Below are 16,598 nucleotides of genomic sequence, written 5' to 3' on the forward strand. Positions count from 1 at the left end.
AAATGCTGTCACTGGTGGGAGAGAGACGGGGAAGGTCTCCTTAGACCTGGGAGGAGAGCTGAGCAGGGAGAGGGACAGGGACAGGACACAGAGAGTGGTATTCATCTAGGGAGAATGTCTGCCACCTCATCTCTGTCTTGAAGGGATGATTAGATGAGATAATTCAGGGAAGCAGAGCAGTGGTGGACAAAAGGGACTCTTTACGGTTCTCATCTCTCCTAGCTTCCAGCTCTGCTCTTGTCTACATTGCTTAGCAACCTGCTTCCCTGCCTGCTTTCTCCTCACTTCACTCCTCCACAGCTGGTAAACTCAACTGGAGTAGACTCTTGCCTCGTGTAGCTCGTATGTCTTCTCATGTGAGATACGACTTCTTCACATGATGCAACTGGGTACCACATACATCACTTTTGGTGATAGACCAAATTTTCAGGCTAGGGATTTTCTGAGTGTCAGGATCTAATTATCTTTTTTTTTTTTTTTTTTTTTTTTTTGTTTTTCGAGACAGGGTTTCTCTGTGGCTTTGGAGCCTGTCCTGGAACTAGCTCTTGTAGACCAGGCTGGCCTCGAACTCACAGAGATCCGCCTGCCTCTGCCTCCCGAGTGCTGGGATTAAAGGCGTGCGCCACCATCGCCCGGCCCTAATTATCTTTTTTTTTTCCTTGCCTCTCCAGCCTCAGCCACGTGTGGATGAACATGTAGGTAGATAATGAAAAGCCAGAATTCACTGGAATTGAGATGTAGCTGAAGCCTATCTCAAGCCACAGTTAGTCTCACCCTCTTAGTGACTCTACATGCTGCTGTAACAAAAATGCCTGACCAAAGCAACTTAAGGGAGTGAGGGTTTATTTTGGATTCTATCTCCAAAGAGATACAGCCCATTGTAGTAGGGAAGACAGGTATCTGCAGCGTAAGGACCACTGTCACATTGCACATTGTAGTCAGAAAGCAGGGTGTGAATAGTAAGTGGGGCCAAGCCACAGATGCTCAGTGCTAGCCCCCAGTGACATACTTCCTCTATCAAGTCTCTTTCTCCTAAACCTTCCAGTTTCCATGAATAGTTTCACCTGCTGGATGCCAAGTGTTCAAAAACATGAGCTTCATTAAAGTAGCATCTGTCAATTGAGCTTAATTTTTGACCCTGTGTTACCTGGTCACTACTTCTCAGTGTGCAGTTACCACTCAGAACAGAGGACCATGCCACAGTCGCCTTCGTATCCCAGAGACTTGCAAAGAAGTGGCCAAAGAGAGGTCACTAAATGCATCTTGTTTTGCAATCCAGCGAGCACTTAGATGAGGAGGGGCATCTTATCAATACACAATCAGATATGAATTTCAACTTCACTCCACCCCATATTATCCTCAGCCTCATAAAGGGCACGTGAAGTCTTGGGAGCTGTTTATTCTAGGGGATATAGGAAAATCGGGGAACAGATTAAAAAGCAGAAGAACTGGAAACAACCCTGAGTTGCTAATTACAATGATAGAATTACACCGCAACATTCAAATTGTTTAGATAAAGGTCGAGGCACGGGGTGACTTCTCGTTTCTGAACCACAGCTGTGTCTTGTTCAGACTCACAGAGAGTTGAGGCTGTACTGGATGCACACTCAAAGCTTCTAGATGTGGCTTGATCGTTATGCAAGGTTTAAGCTGAACTATTTTACCTCCCTGGATGTTAGTTATCTTCTGTGATAGGTGGGTGGAGGGTTGGGAGATGGAAACTCTAAGGTTTTTCTGGAACTCAAACTCTGAGTACAAATATATGCATTGAATTGAATTTGCATGTGTGCTGAATTCTCAAGTCTTCGTATATTAAATTGCATATTAATAGTAGTTTATAAATGAGAAACAGTTAATAAACACTACTTTGGTGACTCTTAACAACATGGAAGAAAATATCCACAGAAACATGACACAGGTAACATTTGTGTGGAAAATGGCTGAGAGCCTAAGAATAGCTTTTAATTTCCATGCATGAGCTATTGGTGTGTGTAGCACTGTTCTTGTAATTTAATTCTAGGTATGTAAATATATAGTATGAAATTCTACTGGATCATTAGATATCTGTCTGTAAAATTTTTAATTGCTGTGTGGTATTTAATTATTCAGATGTACTGGGCCAATTTTAATCATCTCTCTGTTGTTGGATGGTTATGTTGCGTAGGTTGTTATAAATAATACTATAAAGCCAAGAATGCTGGCACACACCTGCAGTTCCAGGCAGAGGCAGGAGGATGCTGAGCTCCAAGTTAGAGTGGATTGCATGGCAATACGTTATAACAACAAAAGACTTACAAAAAGGTGGCAGGTGGGCAGGGGTTAGGGAATGAGGGAGGTGGGGAGGGAGGTAGGCAGGGAGAGGCAAGAGAAAGAGAGAGAGAGAGACAGAGAGACAGAGAGTCAGAGACAGAGAGAGACAGAGACAGAGACAGAGACAGAGCTCAGTCGGGAAAGTGCTTGTTGAGAAAGCACGAGAACCTGCCTTCAATTCCCAGCACTCACATGACAAAGCCTGGGCAGAGTGGCTTGCACTTGTGACCCCTTTGTGAAGCACAAAGTAGGCAGCTTAATGGAATTGGGAAGCCCCATGTACCCATGCTAGGCCTTGTCACAACAAACAAGATGGACAGCTCAGGAGGAACGACACCTGAGGTTGACCTCTGGTCTGCACATTCACCTGCACACAAGCGTGAAAACACACAATTGCACCACTTGCACAGACAACTCCCCACATGCACACACGTAAAAGCACAGTAACGATAATGATATTGATAATGAAGATGTAGTGAACTTCTTTGCATGCATGCCATGCATACATCTTTGATAATTGGTGTATGGATTATTAGGGCTGGAACAATCATTTTTAAGACTTTTAACAAGAGTTAGTTAGTTAGTTGGTGATACCAACCTCGCTGTACCTCCAGTATTGTGTTGTCTGTTGTCTAGAACCTTTCACAAAGGTGTGTGCAAATTTAAGAAAACAATATGAGATTATTTTGATTTGTGAAAATGTACCTGTGAGGGTAAAATGTTCTGCCACATTTCCATTATTTATTAATTTTCTGTTCAAATTTAACTTTAAACATCTTTGAACTAGGAATTTAGCTTTTCTGTATTGATTCATTAATGCTCTTGAGCCTAGGCTTGTTAGAGAGGCCATAGGTACTGACCAATTTTTGTTTGCCTTTTGATTTTTAAAGGTATAGGTTTTAGTTGTTGGTGTTTAAATCTGTAACTGAATGAGCGCTGGCAGTTCACCTGATTGGATTGGTACAGTGGTTATTTCTAACACAGCCAACCTGCAGCCTAATGCATCTTTCCTTTTTAAAAAGATTAATTTTATTTTGTGTCTGGGTATTTGCCTGCATACATGTCTGTGTGCAATGCTTGCAGAGGACATCAGATTCCCTAGATTGGAGGTCCAGTGAGCCACATGTGAGCCACCATGTGGGTGCTGGGAACTGAACCTGGGTCCTCAGGAAGAGCAATCAGTGTTCTTAACCACGGAACCATCTTGCCAGCTCATTGTATCTTTCTTAATATCTCTCCAAGGCCTTCACATTCACAAATGTGTTAAATATGTCCTAAAGCAAGTCAATGGCAAAATAACGTGAGGTAGAGGCAAAGGAAGAGGAAGAAAGGAAGGGAGGGAGGGAGGGAGGAAGGAAGGAAGGAAGGAAGGAAGGAAGGAAGGAAGGAAGGAAGGAAGGAAGGAAGGAAAGAAGGAAACCAAAGCCTTTAGAATCTGCCTCTACTGCAGTCTGGGCCACCAGGTGCTCTTTAGGATTTCCTTTATTTCTGATCTTCGAGACAGGGTCCCACGTAGCCTAGGCTGGCTGCAAACTCACTAGGCAACCAAGGAAGGTAGTTGTGCTTCTGCTGCTTCACCCTCCACCCGGCAGGCTCCTGCTCCAACTGTGTGCCCATGCCCAGCTCAGTTTGAACCACTTGTGAATTTGCCTAAAGTTGTCACTTTGTAGCTGAGCCGTTGTCTTCCTGCTACAGGATGTCATTAAAAGCTTTTTCAGAGCCACTTGAGTCTGGACACTCTATGATTCATCTTCATTCCTTGTCAAACGTCTCCTGAAAAGCTGGCGTTACAGAATCCTCACCCTGTCCCCTACGCCCGGGCACAGTAACTGTGTGATAATACATGAAATACTGTGTTCTTAATAGGGTCCCCTCTATCAGCAAAAGGTTTGAACTAGTGTATTAGAGTTAATCCAATTTCAACTTGTTGCCTAGGTAAATAAAGTATCAAAGGCTATAAAACTATAATCCTTAAGAATGATATTAGAAAGCAGATAGTAGAGGTCACAAGTGATTACCTTTTAGTAGGTGGGTCCCTTAGAATCTAGTTCTGAGCTTCCAGGTGGCAAGAGCAAGGAGGTCAACACAATGGGATATCAGATACGTTATCCATCGTGTCCTAAGGCAAGCAAACACCATTTCCTCAGAGGTAGAGGACCAGAACCCCAGGTAGGTTAATGTGTAGCCTAGAGAACCAAAGATTGGAGAATCTACCTGCTTACTTCTCTTTTCAAGTACCAGAACGTGACTGCCCTGTTTCTCGGCTCCGACTCTTACTCATTCTCCGTGGCTTTCAGGCACCATATTTTAAAGATACCTTAGTATTCTTAGAAGCATGAAACTTATACATCTAGTTAGCTTTATTGGCTTTCTGGACTGGTGTTCCCTTTGGATCACTCTTCCTAGTAATGAATTTTATTTTATACATCATGAGGGATGCCCCACAGGACTTTATGCTTGACTTTAATCCCATGTTCTGCACTGCCATTGCTGTTAATATACCCTACTTTATGAAGCATATACCCTCTGCTACCTCCTGTTTCTTATATGTATATTATATAGTAAGTGATTTAGATTATTACGTGTGTGTGTGTGTGTGTGTGTGTGTGTGTGTGTAGCTTTGTGACCTGAATGGGACAAAACCAGAAAATTATAAAGCCAAACATACAGAATGATAAATGATGATATATACTTTATTAAATATAGTAGTCTATCATCTATCTTCCTATCCTTATCAATCATTTCTCTTAATTTATTACCTATCTGTCAATCCATACATCCATGAAGCAACTTAAACAGGATATGATGAGAGTCATATGGCACCTAGAATACCCCTGTCAGATCTAGGTGACATGCTGGTGCTGGGCCCCTTGACTGAAACTTGACCAGTCACGTCACTGCTTCCAAGTCCGCTCTTTCTTTCCTCATTTCCTTTGGGTGAGCTCTGTACTGTCTGTCCTGTCCTTGTAGCTTTGGCCATGGTCTCGGTGGGAAGTTCATTTTCTGTCTTCTCTAATAGCCACCGCGTGCCAGGTGTGCAAATAAAACAGTACCAAATTGTTATTTCTGCAGTCAGAGATAGCACTTAAATCCTTTAACCGCTGCACTGGCCAATTAGAGCAGACACTGGCCTGTGGCTGCCCCGTGTTGGCCTCATGCTGCGGTTGCTGAGTATCAGTGACCTAGCTGCTAAATTATAAAGATTATTAAGGCCAGTGGAGGGACAGGTCTGAGAGTGTCAGATAATAGGGAGCCTGTTTACCAGATGCTAAGGAGGTACTCATGTTTATTTTGTCCCAGGCATGGTATAGTTAGTTGCACATGCCCTTTACTCTTTCTGCCCCCAAACAGTTCTCCACTGCTAAAGACAGGGACCCACACAAGGACTGCCCTCTTGTCCCTGGCAGCTCGCCGCACTAGCCCCTGCCTGCTCCATGGGCTTCTCTGGGTTACTCTATTAGACTTGCAGCTCTCAGCTAAGTAGCCTCATAGGCTAGGGAGTTGGCTCTGAGTCCGCTATGAACCTGACAGCTATCCAGGGGAGTGGAAATCACACTGACATCCCTTCTTTAGCTGGGGGCTGGGCAGAATGAATTCTGGGATGACAAGGTCAAGTCCTTAAGATAAGGCAGTTGACCTGGGTGGTTGGTAGGTTTGGGGCATATGGGTTAGAGCCTTGGCATGTCCACAGCCTTTCCACTCTGGCTCCGCCAATGCAGGTTTGGATGTTCGGATGAATGTGGTGTCGGGACAGGTAAAGGTGTGAGTGGAGGTGCTGCTTCCTTGCTTGATTTGAGAATATCATGATTCTGGTGCAGGATAAAGCCAGAGAAACAGTACTCATCACACAGATCTATGGTGAGCTGTCCCCATTATGCACTGTCCTTTCTGGGACAGGAACAAGTGTCACTACCGGTTTAGACAGGCAGCTGAGAGAAGAGAGACCTAACCCTTGGCAGAGCCTGTAAGCTGACAAGACACCAGGAGTTTGCAGAAGTAATCTCTGGTGACTTCTATGGTGTCGTGTTCTGCTGGTTATGTGCTGGCAGAGGGCAGTGGGCATGGGGGGTGGGCATCACAGGTCTAGGCCAGACACCGCTTTCCCTGCCTCCTGCTCCTGACCTTTCTTATTACCATCCTCACAAGGGGCCAGTTTCCAAGGACAGAATGAGAAGGCTGAGTTTGCATCCACTCAGTAACGAAGAGATGAGGAAGAAGAGGAAGGTGCTGCCACACCACCCACAGCCCTGTGTCAGCCTCCAGCCGCGGGCCTAGCCTGAGCAGGGCAGAGCTGCCTCTTTAATGCCACTGTTTCTATGGGCTAATGAGGGCATTGTGTGGGCCACGGGCAATGATAGTGGGATATTAACTGTGACAGGAAGCTTGATCATAATTATCTTAACGAGGATAGGGTTAATTACAGTGGAAACTTAAAACTTCCCTATGTTTGACTCCACTAGAGCCAAACACATTCTGATGTTTTGTCATCTTGACGTGACTTTGGAGAAGGCACTAGGACTCTTCCCAAGACAACCACAAGCTCCCGAGCTCAGTGAGCAGGATGGCCAAGATGGTACCTATGGGTGTGGTCAAGGCAGCTTTCCCTCTAGTGCAGGGAAGGATACAGCCTGCATCGTGATCTGGAGATGCTCATGAGATTTGCAGAACAAACCCCCTACCCTGGCGTGGTCCCACCTGGGTCCCCACGCCCTGAGTGGGGTGCCTCCATATTCTCTACTGGTTTCTCCCAGTGGAGTAAGAACCCCTTGACTCCCTCTGGCTTCCAGCCCACACCTCTCAGGCACTGCAGATCCCATGCAGGGAATCACCCTGCGGTGACATTAACGCTCCACAAGGCTCTCACTTTGGAGGGTGCATTTTGCAGTTTGCACGTTAGCTTAGACCACATTACCATCTTCCCTGCAAGCTACCAGGATCATCCCAGGAAAGCACGTGCTGTACCCGGACTTCTACAACCTATTTCTTTCTTTTTTAACCTTGTCATTTTCTATAAGAGTGTGAATCTGGTATGCAGGATATGAACGCAAACATTATTGCAAGAAACCCCTTCCTGATCACTTCTTCTGGAAAGCAGCAATAACAAGTCTCGGGAAAAATTTCAAAGAGTAACCCTTTTCTACCGGCTTCCAACGCGCCATTGGAATTGCCACAAATTCTCTCCCTGGTGCCTCTCCTTCATGGCATTCCAAGCCTCCTGCCTCCAGTCCCTCAGCCCTCTACGTGGCAGAGCCGACAGAGATGATGAGGACGGGGCTTGATTTATCACCCTCCTCCTGGACAACACAGCGCACCTTTTACTGAGCACTAACGACATTACAGGGAGAAAAAGGAATCTGGCAACCAGACGAGAGACAGGAGATTTGGTGGGACTCTTCGCTGAGCCCCCACTCCCATACAGCCTGGGTTGTGGGGAGAGAAGCTGCCTTGGTGGGGCCTGTGCCCTTGTGGTGTACTGGCCTTGGCCTTGTCTCTCTTCATGCTCTGTCATTTTGTTTTCCGCTTCCTCAGAAACAGTCTGGGAAGGGAGCTTTTCTCTGCTTGCCTGTTGTCAGCCTTTTGCTGATTCTCATGATAAAAATACAATATTTGCATAACATAACTTGGAACAGTATGTATCTGAATGTTGCCTTTGACCAGAGCCCATCTGACGCTGGTGCACAAAGAACCTATTAGCTGCCCAGAAGGCTTCCTGATGGGTGGGGAGGGTGGAGCTCCACTCCCCCTGTAGCAAACAGAGGCCTGGCCCTGAAGCAGTTGTGGTTAATGAGCTTGGCTCACTGACTCCCATGGAGAAAGGGACTCATAACTCTTTTGGTAGAGAACTTGATTTTATATTCAGTACCTGATCCCCAGAAACCCAGCAACCAGACCTGGTGAAACATGCCCATAACCCCAATGATAGGAAGGTCTAAGCAGGAGGGTCAGAAGTTCAAGGTCATCCTTGGCTACATAAAGAGTTTGAGGCAAGCCCAGGATATATGGGTACCAGATGCAAACAGACAAACAAAAACAACAAAAACCTAACAACAACAAACAGCAGCAACAACAGCAACAAACAGACAAGGACTTTAGAAAGCTCACAGATTCCCTGCACACTGGATTTGTTGATGGGTCCGCTCTCTCAGTCTCTACCCCCACAGTTTAGATCACAGCTTCTGGATAAGCCAATGGACCGCAGGAGGAGGCAGCACCAACTGGGAACACAGTCAGTGTTTGGAGTGGAGGGGAGCATGAGGCAGTTGGGCACAAATGTCCCCCCAGTCTTCCTGAAATCCGCTGAGCTAGGAGACAGGTTTTCAGTACTCCGTTCAGGTTGCAAGCAGTCGGAGAAGCCGAAGCCAATCCCCATAGCCCACTCCTAACCCCTCAAAAGGACGGAGATTTTTGTTTTTGTTCGTTTGTTTGTTTGTTGTTGTTGTTGTTGTTTTGCCTCCCAGAAGCCTATGAAATAGGATAATTCTTACACAGAAGTGCACACCTATTTCGGGGTTTTGTGTTGGTCCTGGCAGCAGATAGCGCTAACTTCAGAGCCCTATGCTCTGGGTGCAGGAACCAGAGCGGGACGGCACGAAGGTCTGTTAGACACAGGACATGGAGATGGGAGCGAGCTCTGGATCCAGTGGATTTAGTGAGCATTCTCTTACATATCTCAAGGATAGGACCCCCACTCTCAGTCCCCCACCCCTCGTTTTGTAGGCCCTCCATCAGCAAGCCCACCAGGGAGCCATGACACCTCAGGAAAGCTCCCATGCTAAATGTCGCTGCCTGGGGTGCACCCAGAACACGCCCAAGGTGACAGGGTCTTAGTATTGCTGCAATTAGTAACGGCCAGTGCGGCTGACTGGTACCACCCTGATCTGCTGTACTTTATGGACTAGCCAGGGACTGAATGTGTGTTGGGTCTTCCCATCTTGGACTCGTGGCTCAGCCGGCTCTGCCTGTGCAAACTCAGCACATCTCCTGGGCCTGGCAGGTGACGAAGCTGGGAGTCTGCGCAAGCCCTGGGACTTTCAGCTCGCTTTAATTAACATTTGTGTGTGCCTGGGCAAGCATTTGTGCACAACAGTCTCGTGCTGTGCACCACCCCAGACATCACGAGAGTCCCTTAGTGAAGCTCACATAGGACTACGTGGGTAAACAGGGTCACCTTTCCTTTCTGTCACAGCGTTTTTGTCTTTGAACCTGATAACTAATCCTTTTTATTTACTGCCTGAAAATCTACATTGCTATATTCCATGCTTAAAGAGACAACAAGTCCACATTCCATAAATTAGAAGTTGAGACCCTGGGCTTTGAAGCAGGAGTTCTCCCAGGACCCTGTCCCCACACAAAACCAAGACCAAGTAAAAAGAAATCACGAAAGAAGAAAAAGCTTTCTGTTGGCCTGGAGTGATTATGTAATTCCTCCCTGTCGGGCAGCCATGGGATGCTAGGCAGGAGCAAATTCAGTGATTAGTTTTTTTTAAAAAAAAAAAAAATTGGAGAAGGGGAAAAAGGAGTGGAGGGATGTAAGGATACTAGGGAGAGAAAAGCCCCTTCCTGGCTGCTTCCCCGACAGAGGAGAACTGCGAAGAAACGATACTTGAAGTTATATTTATTATTGTAAGAGGGGTATGAGATTTCTAGGCAGGAATGATGGATGACAGCTTAAATTTGTGTCCAGGGAATGAAGGTGAACTGTGACAGAGTTATTTATCTTGGGAATGGAGGTTAGGGTCAGCCCAGGCTGGGTGCCTGAAGGCACAAGACATTGACAAATTTATCCTGCAGGCCGTATCTGAAGCCCTTTGTTTTGGATCCTGGCTTCTCAATAAGTGACCCTCATCCTTCATGTTGGCAATTCGTGAAGGATGCAGTGAGTGCCAGCGGGGGCCCCCTTCTCCCCCTCCGCCCCCACCCCGGCTCCCTGCTACTAATTCTTGTCATTCACTCCGCTGACAGGCACCAAGCCCAAACTATTCCCAGTTCTGAAAGGGAAGGTTAAAATATTTATTTCAGCTCATAATGGCCTCTCTGATTTACTGCAGGATCGTTTTCCCCCTTGCCTTTGTCATTGCAGGTCACTGGAAGGACTGAGCGCATTCAGAAGCCTGGAGGAGCTCATCTTAGACAACAATCTACTCGGTGACGACCTCGTGTTGCCACGGTTACCCCAGTTGCACACCTTAACCCTCAACAAGAACCAAATATCCTTTTTGGCACCCAGCACGCCAGGTCCCTGCAGCACCCCACTTGCCGTCCAGCTCCAAAGGGGTCCCGTTCTGCCACCCCCAAACCCTTTTCCGCAAAAATACCTGCAAAATGTCAAATGAGTTTTATGTGTCAGCTAAATTAAAGTGTGTGAAATACAGTCGGTGGGCAGACAAAGCGTTCTGTCTTCTGGCCCTCAAGACGCTTCGGAGTAATTTATTATAGGTCATTCATAAATGAAATGCACCGTTATATCTTCCTGTTGCTCCATTTTAGTGTAGAGATCTAAGTTATGGCTGCGAGGAAATCTTTTTAATAGATAAAAATAGAGAAAGAAAATAATGTCACGGGTGCCTGGGAGGAAAAGCTGCTTCTGTTTGCCTGGGCTTGTGTGGGAGGGCGACCTCTGGTGGCAAGCCGTGGGTAATGCCACTAAGCTTAGTCCTTTAGGCTTCCATAACAGTTTTGATGCAGGTTTGGGGAACAGTTCTGGAAATCAAGAAGGGAGAGAGAATTCTTCACTCCTAGTGGATACAGTCTTGGGCGTGGTGACAGGCTCTCGCCATGGTAGGTTATGGCCTCCTTTGAGTAGCTGAGAATCTGGAGCTAACCACCCTGGATTCTATAGTGAGAACACACTAGAAGACTTTAACAGCCTAGGGCATATCACCCCTCCAGTTCTAGTGCTCTGGGTAACCAAGTACTGGGATTCAAGCTCCACTGGCAGGTGTTTCTGGATCCTTCCTGTGCACAAGTTTGCCTGGCAAGGTTCGCATTCCACAGATGTGTGTGGGATGAACAACACACTCATTTTCACTAGGTTCTCACTGACCGCCGTAGAAGCCATGCACTATGCTGGAGACTTTAAGCACCCTACTTTTCATTCTTATAAGGACCAGTGAGGAGTATATAAGTTTTCCATTTATCTAGTCTTAGAAACTGAGGTTATGTATAAACTTGTAGTCAAACAATGGACAAGATAGAGAAGACCTAGATTCAAGTCCAGCTCCAGTTGTATCTAGAGGGTTTTTTGTTTGTTTGTTTGTTTTGTTGGTTGGTTGTTTGGTTTGATTCTGCTGCATAGCTTTGGACTTGGAGCCCGATTGCCTGGTTTATTGATGTCAATCACTTGTTCCCACTCACACAATGAGTTAGAAACAGAGAACCAGCATTATCCCTCCTGGATATAAAGTAAAAACAGATTCATGTGTGAAGTTCAGCGTGCATATTTTATAACAGCATTTAAGATGCTTTGCAAAATTATTTATTAACCCCCATTGGTGCTTAAAGCCATAAGTTAATATTTTCTTTATTCTGTGAAGTATTGTCTCAGCCAGCTCTCGCTGCTGGGACAGAGTGTTGTTGACACAAACAATTATTTGTCACTCATGGGCTGGTGACTGGGAGTCTGAGCACAGGACCCAGTGTGAGAGGGGTCTGGGTGACGAGCCCTCTACCTGTTCTTGCACTGGGGACAGAGTGGGAACAGGGATGATGGGAGGGGGGATAAAACATCTTTGTCTGTTCTTGTTAATAGATTAAGTCCCCTTATGGTGGGCTATACCTTTAGGACTTAAGAACTTCTCAAAGGATTTGGAGTTGAAACACTTGAATTTTGAGAATGGGCATCGACAATTAGTACTTCTCAAATATGTTTCTTGTGGCCTTTATCAATGGACACTTTAGGAGAAGTAGAGGGACAGGGCTTAGAAGTAAATTCACAGTCTGAGTCATAAAATTTAGTGGGATTTTCCTTCATGCATCTTTTGACCTACTGAGTTTCCAAGTCATTGTTTGAAAGCATGCTGTGTTCTCTGTTTTCTGTGTCTTCCTCGGCTGAGACGGTCAGCTGGACCACGTGCACAACTGGATAAAGGAGGGAAGGCTCATTAGACTGAGCTCTGGAGATACCATTCCTCCCTTGGACCTCAGCCCATGCCTGTGTCTCATGTCACCACAGGATATAGCAGCCCACAGACTTAGTGTCATCTGTCCTCTTGGTCATTTGTAGCCACGCGGCCTGGTGTGAGTCATCTTCCAGGAGCCTGTTCCTCATTTTTAAAGACATAAGCTGGATCAGGAGACGGTTTTATTCTCAGCACCGCTGAGATTGGTAGGCCTTGGGGTCCAGAGCGCTGGGAGACTGCCTTTTGTTAAGTCCATTTCCCATTCTGTGCCTTAACTTCCTTAAGCCGAAGTGGCAATGCTGAGAGAGTAAGGGGAATAGCCTGGGACGTCACTATGTTGTTGAAAACCCAATTACATAACTGTGCTTTTATGCAGCATCTTATTATCAGTAGGTACATACCCACTAAGCGTTGTCTGGCTCAGGTTGCTACGTCCAGCTCAGGTTGCTATGCAATTTCTTTCCTCCCGATCTACCGGCAGCACGGCAAAAAAAAAAAAAAAAAAAAAAAAAAAAAAAAAAAAAAAAAAAAAAAAAAAAAAAAAAAAAAATCAGCTTCCCCATCCATTTGATCTGGAAGTTACAGTCTGCAAAGTGGGCAAAAGCAGACAACAGTGTGTGCCCTCCTCTTAGCCGAATATTCTGAGCCTGCCTCTTCAGATTAAAACTCGGTGCCGTGAAGACGCTTCAGTCCTGCACAAGGGTATTGCTGGTGCTGTCCCGTGAGATGCTCCCCATGCAGGCTCCGTCAGCTAGCTCATGTAGCGTAATGATCCACTCCACAGAACAAGTGTCCTCCGCACTTCAGTCCTATGGGACTCAGAGCTCAGCTGGATGGCTCTTCTGATGGGCTTATTTTGTGATTTTTTTTTAACCAGTGATAGATAGTCTAAAATAGCCTCACTCTTACGTGTGCAGTTAGCGTTGGTGTTGGCTCAACGGCCTGTCTTTAATGGGCCATATGCACCATAGTATCTGGAAGGATTATTCTAGGGCACAGGCCCCGGTGCCCAAGTGCTTGTCAGGTCCTACCCGTGTTATGAAAGCAAGTTGCAGAGCCAATGCAGAAGAAATGTGCATATGACCCTGGTATGCATACGAAGAACAGCTCTTTTCTGTAGATATCTACTACACCAGCCTTGATATCTCTGCTCTATGAGATTTTACTTCATTTTCATGACAAAGCATCTTATTGGCTTTCTCAACTACTCTTTTCATACAGCCCAGGCTCACCTGCCCAGGGATGGTATCACCCCCTACGTCAATTAGCAATTGATGTAGTCAGTTCCTCCATTGAGATTTCATCTCCCCAGGTATGCCTAAGTTTCTGTCAAGTTGACAAAAGTCACTATGACATCATCCTACCAAAAACATGGAAACCACTCTCATTTGACTAAAGCCATCATCTTCAGGGGAAGAATGTATTTCTTAGACTTTTGTATTTTACTGTAATTCTAATCTCTTTTCTATGAGCTTGGAATTACTGACAAATAATCTCTTTGCTGTTGTTTGTTTGTTTTGAAAACTCAGAGATTGTGAGCTTCTGGAAAATACATAGATTGCCACAGACATTGCTTCATCTAGACACCACTTAGGCTGACTCTGAATTCAGTCCCGATTCTGAAAGTCCAAAGAGAAGCAACCCTTTGCAAAAAGAGGGACTTCCATGTGAGAGGATCCAGCTGCCAATGTAGCAAGACCCTGCTCCCATCTGGGGCTTCAGGAATTTGGCTGACAAAGGAGATTCCAGGGTCCAGACTCTGTAGCATTTAGAAAATGTCTTTTCAATTCGCCAATGCATGCATCCATCCCCATTTCTATAGGTCCTCTTGCTCCCCTCCCTGACTGCCTTCCTTCTATCACCTCTTGTTCAATGTGGATTCAGTCCTCAGTGCAGAGTCCTCCTGGGCTATCAAAGAGCCTGGCTATCTCATGTCAACTCTTTCTCTCTCTCTTCTGCTATGTATTCCTAGCACAGCTTTCCCTTTGATCCCTGTCGAGTGGCTGGGTAATTAAGCAGAGGCCATGGACTAGAATACCCACACCTACCCCTGCCTGTGTTCTCAGCCTCTCTTACCCACCAATCACACACTCTCCCAGGCTTGTCCACCAGCAGCTTGAGCTCCTGTGTTGATCTCCATCATGTGATCTCTGAATATTCAGCCCCACGTAGGGAGCCTGCTGAAAATTTGGGAGAGGATAGATGGTTAACCTTTGCACATTAAATTATCTTCTCTTGACTTTCCCTTTGAGAAGCTGGCTTTATTTGAACGTATACTTCATTTTCTTTCTATTTGTGTCAGCACATCTGCTAAAGGTATGATTGCTTGAATCATAGTGCAAACAGGAAGAAAGATTAGCACTCCATATTATGAAGCTGGGATATGGCAAGGAGACCGGTGTGTTATGTCACAAAGCTGGACCTCCCATTTAGAAAATATTCTGTATGCATGTGTGTCTACGTGTGGGTATGTATGTATATGTGTCTATGTGTGGGTATGTGTCTATGTGTGGGTATGTATGTGTGTCTATGTGTGGGTATGCATATGTGTTTATGTGTAGGTATGTATGTGTGTCTATGTGTGGGTATGTGTGTGTCTATGTGTGGGTACGTATGTGTGTCTGTGTGTGGGTATGTGTGTTTATGTGTGGGTATGTATGTGTGTCTATGTGTGGGTATGTATGTATGTCTATGTTTGGGTATGTATATGTGTCTATGTGAGGGTATGTATGTGTGTCTATGTGTGGGTATGTATGTGTGTCTATGTGAGGGTATGTATGTGTGTCTATGTGTGGGTATGTATGTGTGTCTAGGTGTGGGTATGTATGTGTGTCTAGGTGTAGGTATGTGTGTTTATGTGTGGGTATGTATGTGTGTCTATGTGTGGGTATGCATATGTGCCTATGTGTAGGTATGTATGTGTGTCTATGTGTGGGTATGTGTGGGTCTATGTGTGGGTATGTGTGTGTCTATGTGTGGGTATGTGTGTTTATGTGTGGGTATGTATGTGTGTCTAGGTGTGGGTATGTATGTGTGTCTAGGTGTGGGTATGTATGTATATCTATGTTTGGGTATGTATATGTGTCTATGTGAGGGTATGTATGTGTGTCTATGTGTGGGTATGTATGTGTGTCTATGTGAGGTTATGTATGTGTGTCTATGTGAGGGTATGTATGTGTGTCTATGTGTGGGTATGTATGTGTGTCTATGTGAGGTTATGTATGTGTGTCTATGTGTGAGTATGTATGTGTGTCTAGGTGTGGGTATGTATGTGTGTCTAGGTGTGGGTATGTACATGTAAGCACAGGTATCAATGCAGGGCAGCAAAGAACCTTAGGTCACCTGGAGCTGGAATTATGGGTGATTATGAGCCACCAGAAGTCTGTGCTGGGAACTGAACTCCCATCTCTTACAAGAGTAGCATGCCATTTCTCTAGCTCCTGAATCTCACTTTTAACAGCAGGTTCCTATCATCTTGAGAAAGCATGTTTTCTTTTTCAGGGCCCTTGATTTCTTCTAAGTACAAACATACTTTCGAGTGTCCATGAGTAGCAGAAGCAGGATGATCTATGGGAAGCCACTCTGTTAACACTCACAGACGCTTGTTGCTTCCTGGTGCATCTAACTCAAATTTCTTGGGACATTAAGATAAAACCACAGTGCTTTGAAAACTTAAGCCTAAACTTAAGTATTCGAGACAGAGAGCAGAACTGGATAGCGATGTATGATCTTCCCCCAAAACATATTAAACTCTTCATTCCTCAGTCTTTTAATTTCACCCTTTGTGCTAGAAATTATGTAATTTTTCTCCCTTGAATGACTGAGACTTGAATATAGTCTCTTTTACTGGCTGTGTGACTCTTAACCTCATTTTTCGTAGATTTTGTTTTGGCATGATAATATTTTAGATACATATATGCATGCAGGGGTGCAAATAAATCATTATACTATGTGCTTAGCTTTCAAAAGTCTGACATTAGGATTCACCATGGTTAACATTCCCCAGTGGTTGTAAAACCTTTCCCTTGACCTGGAGATGAGTCCAAAGGTGGGGAAGGTCTACTCTCGGCTGGGAAATCACTCTGGTTCCTGTGCAATGGGACCTGCATCCCAGGAGGCTCCTCACTTTCCATCATCTCAAAGTTTGTAAGGAAGACGCCACCGTGGTCT

At 45.3% G+C, this 16,598-nt stretch overlaps 1 protein-coding gene across 1 annotated transcript in view; it reads left to right on the plus strand.

Moving 5' to 3' along the window:
* Positions 1-16,598, plus strand: part of Lrmda (leucine rich melanocyte differentiation associated) — a 1,012,055-nt gene that overhangs the window by 563,046 nt on the left and 432,411 nt on the right. The window contains exon 3 of the mRNA XM_038310121.1: positions 10,391-10,517. Coding sequence (XP_038166049.1) covers positions 10,391-10,517 — 127 coding nt within the window. The remainder of the gene's footprint in view (positions 1-10,390; positions 10,518-16,598) is intronic.

Source organism: Arvicola amphibius, chromosome 13 (assembly GCF_903992535.2).
Source record: "Arvicola amphibius chromosome 13, mArvAmp1.2, whole genome shotgun sequence".
NCBI classification, from domain to species: Eukaryota; Metazoa; Chordata; class Mammalia; order Rodentia; family Cricetidae; genus Arvicola; species Arvicola amphibius.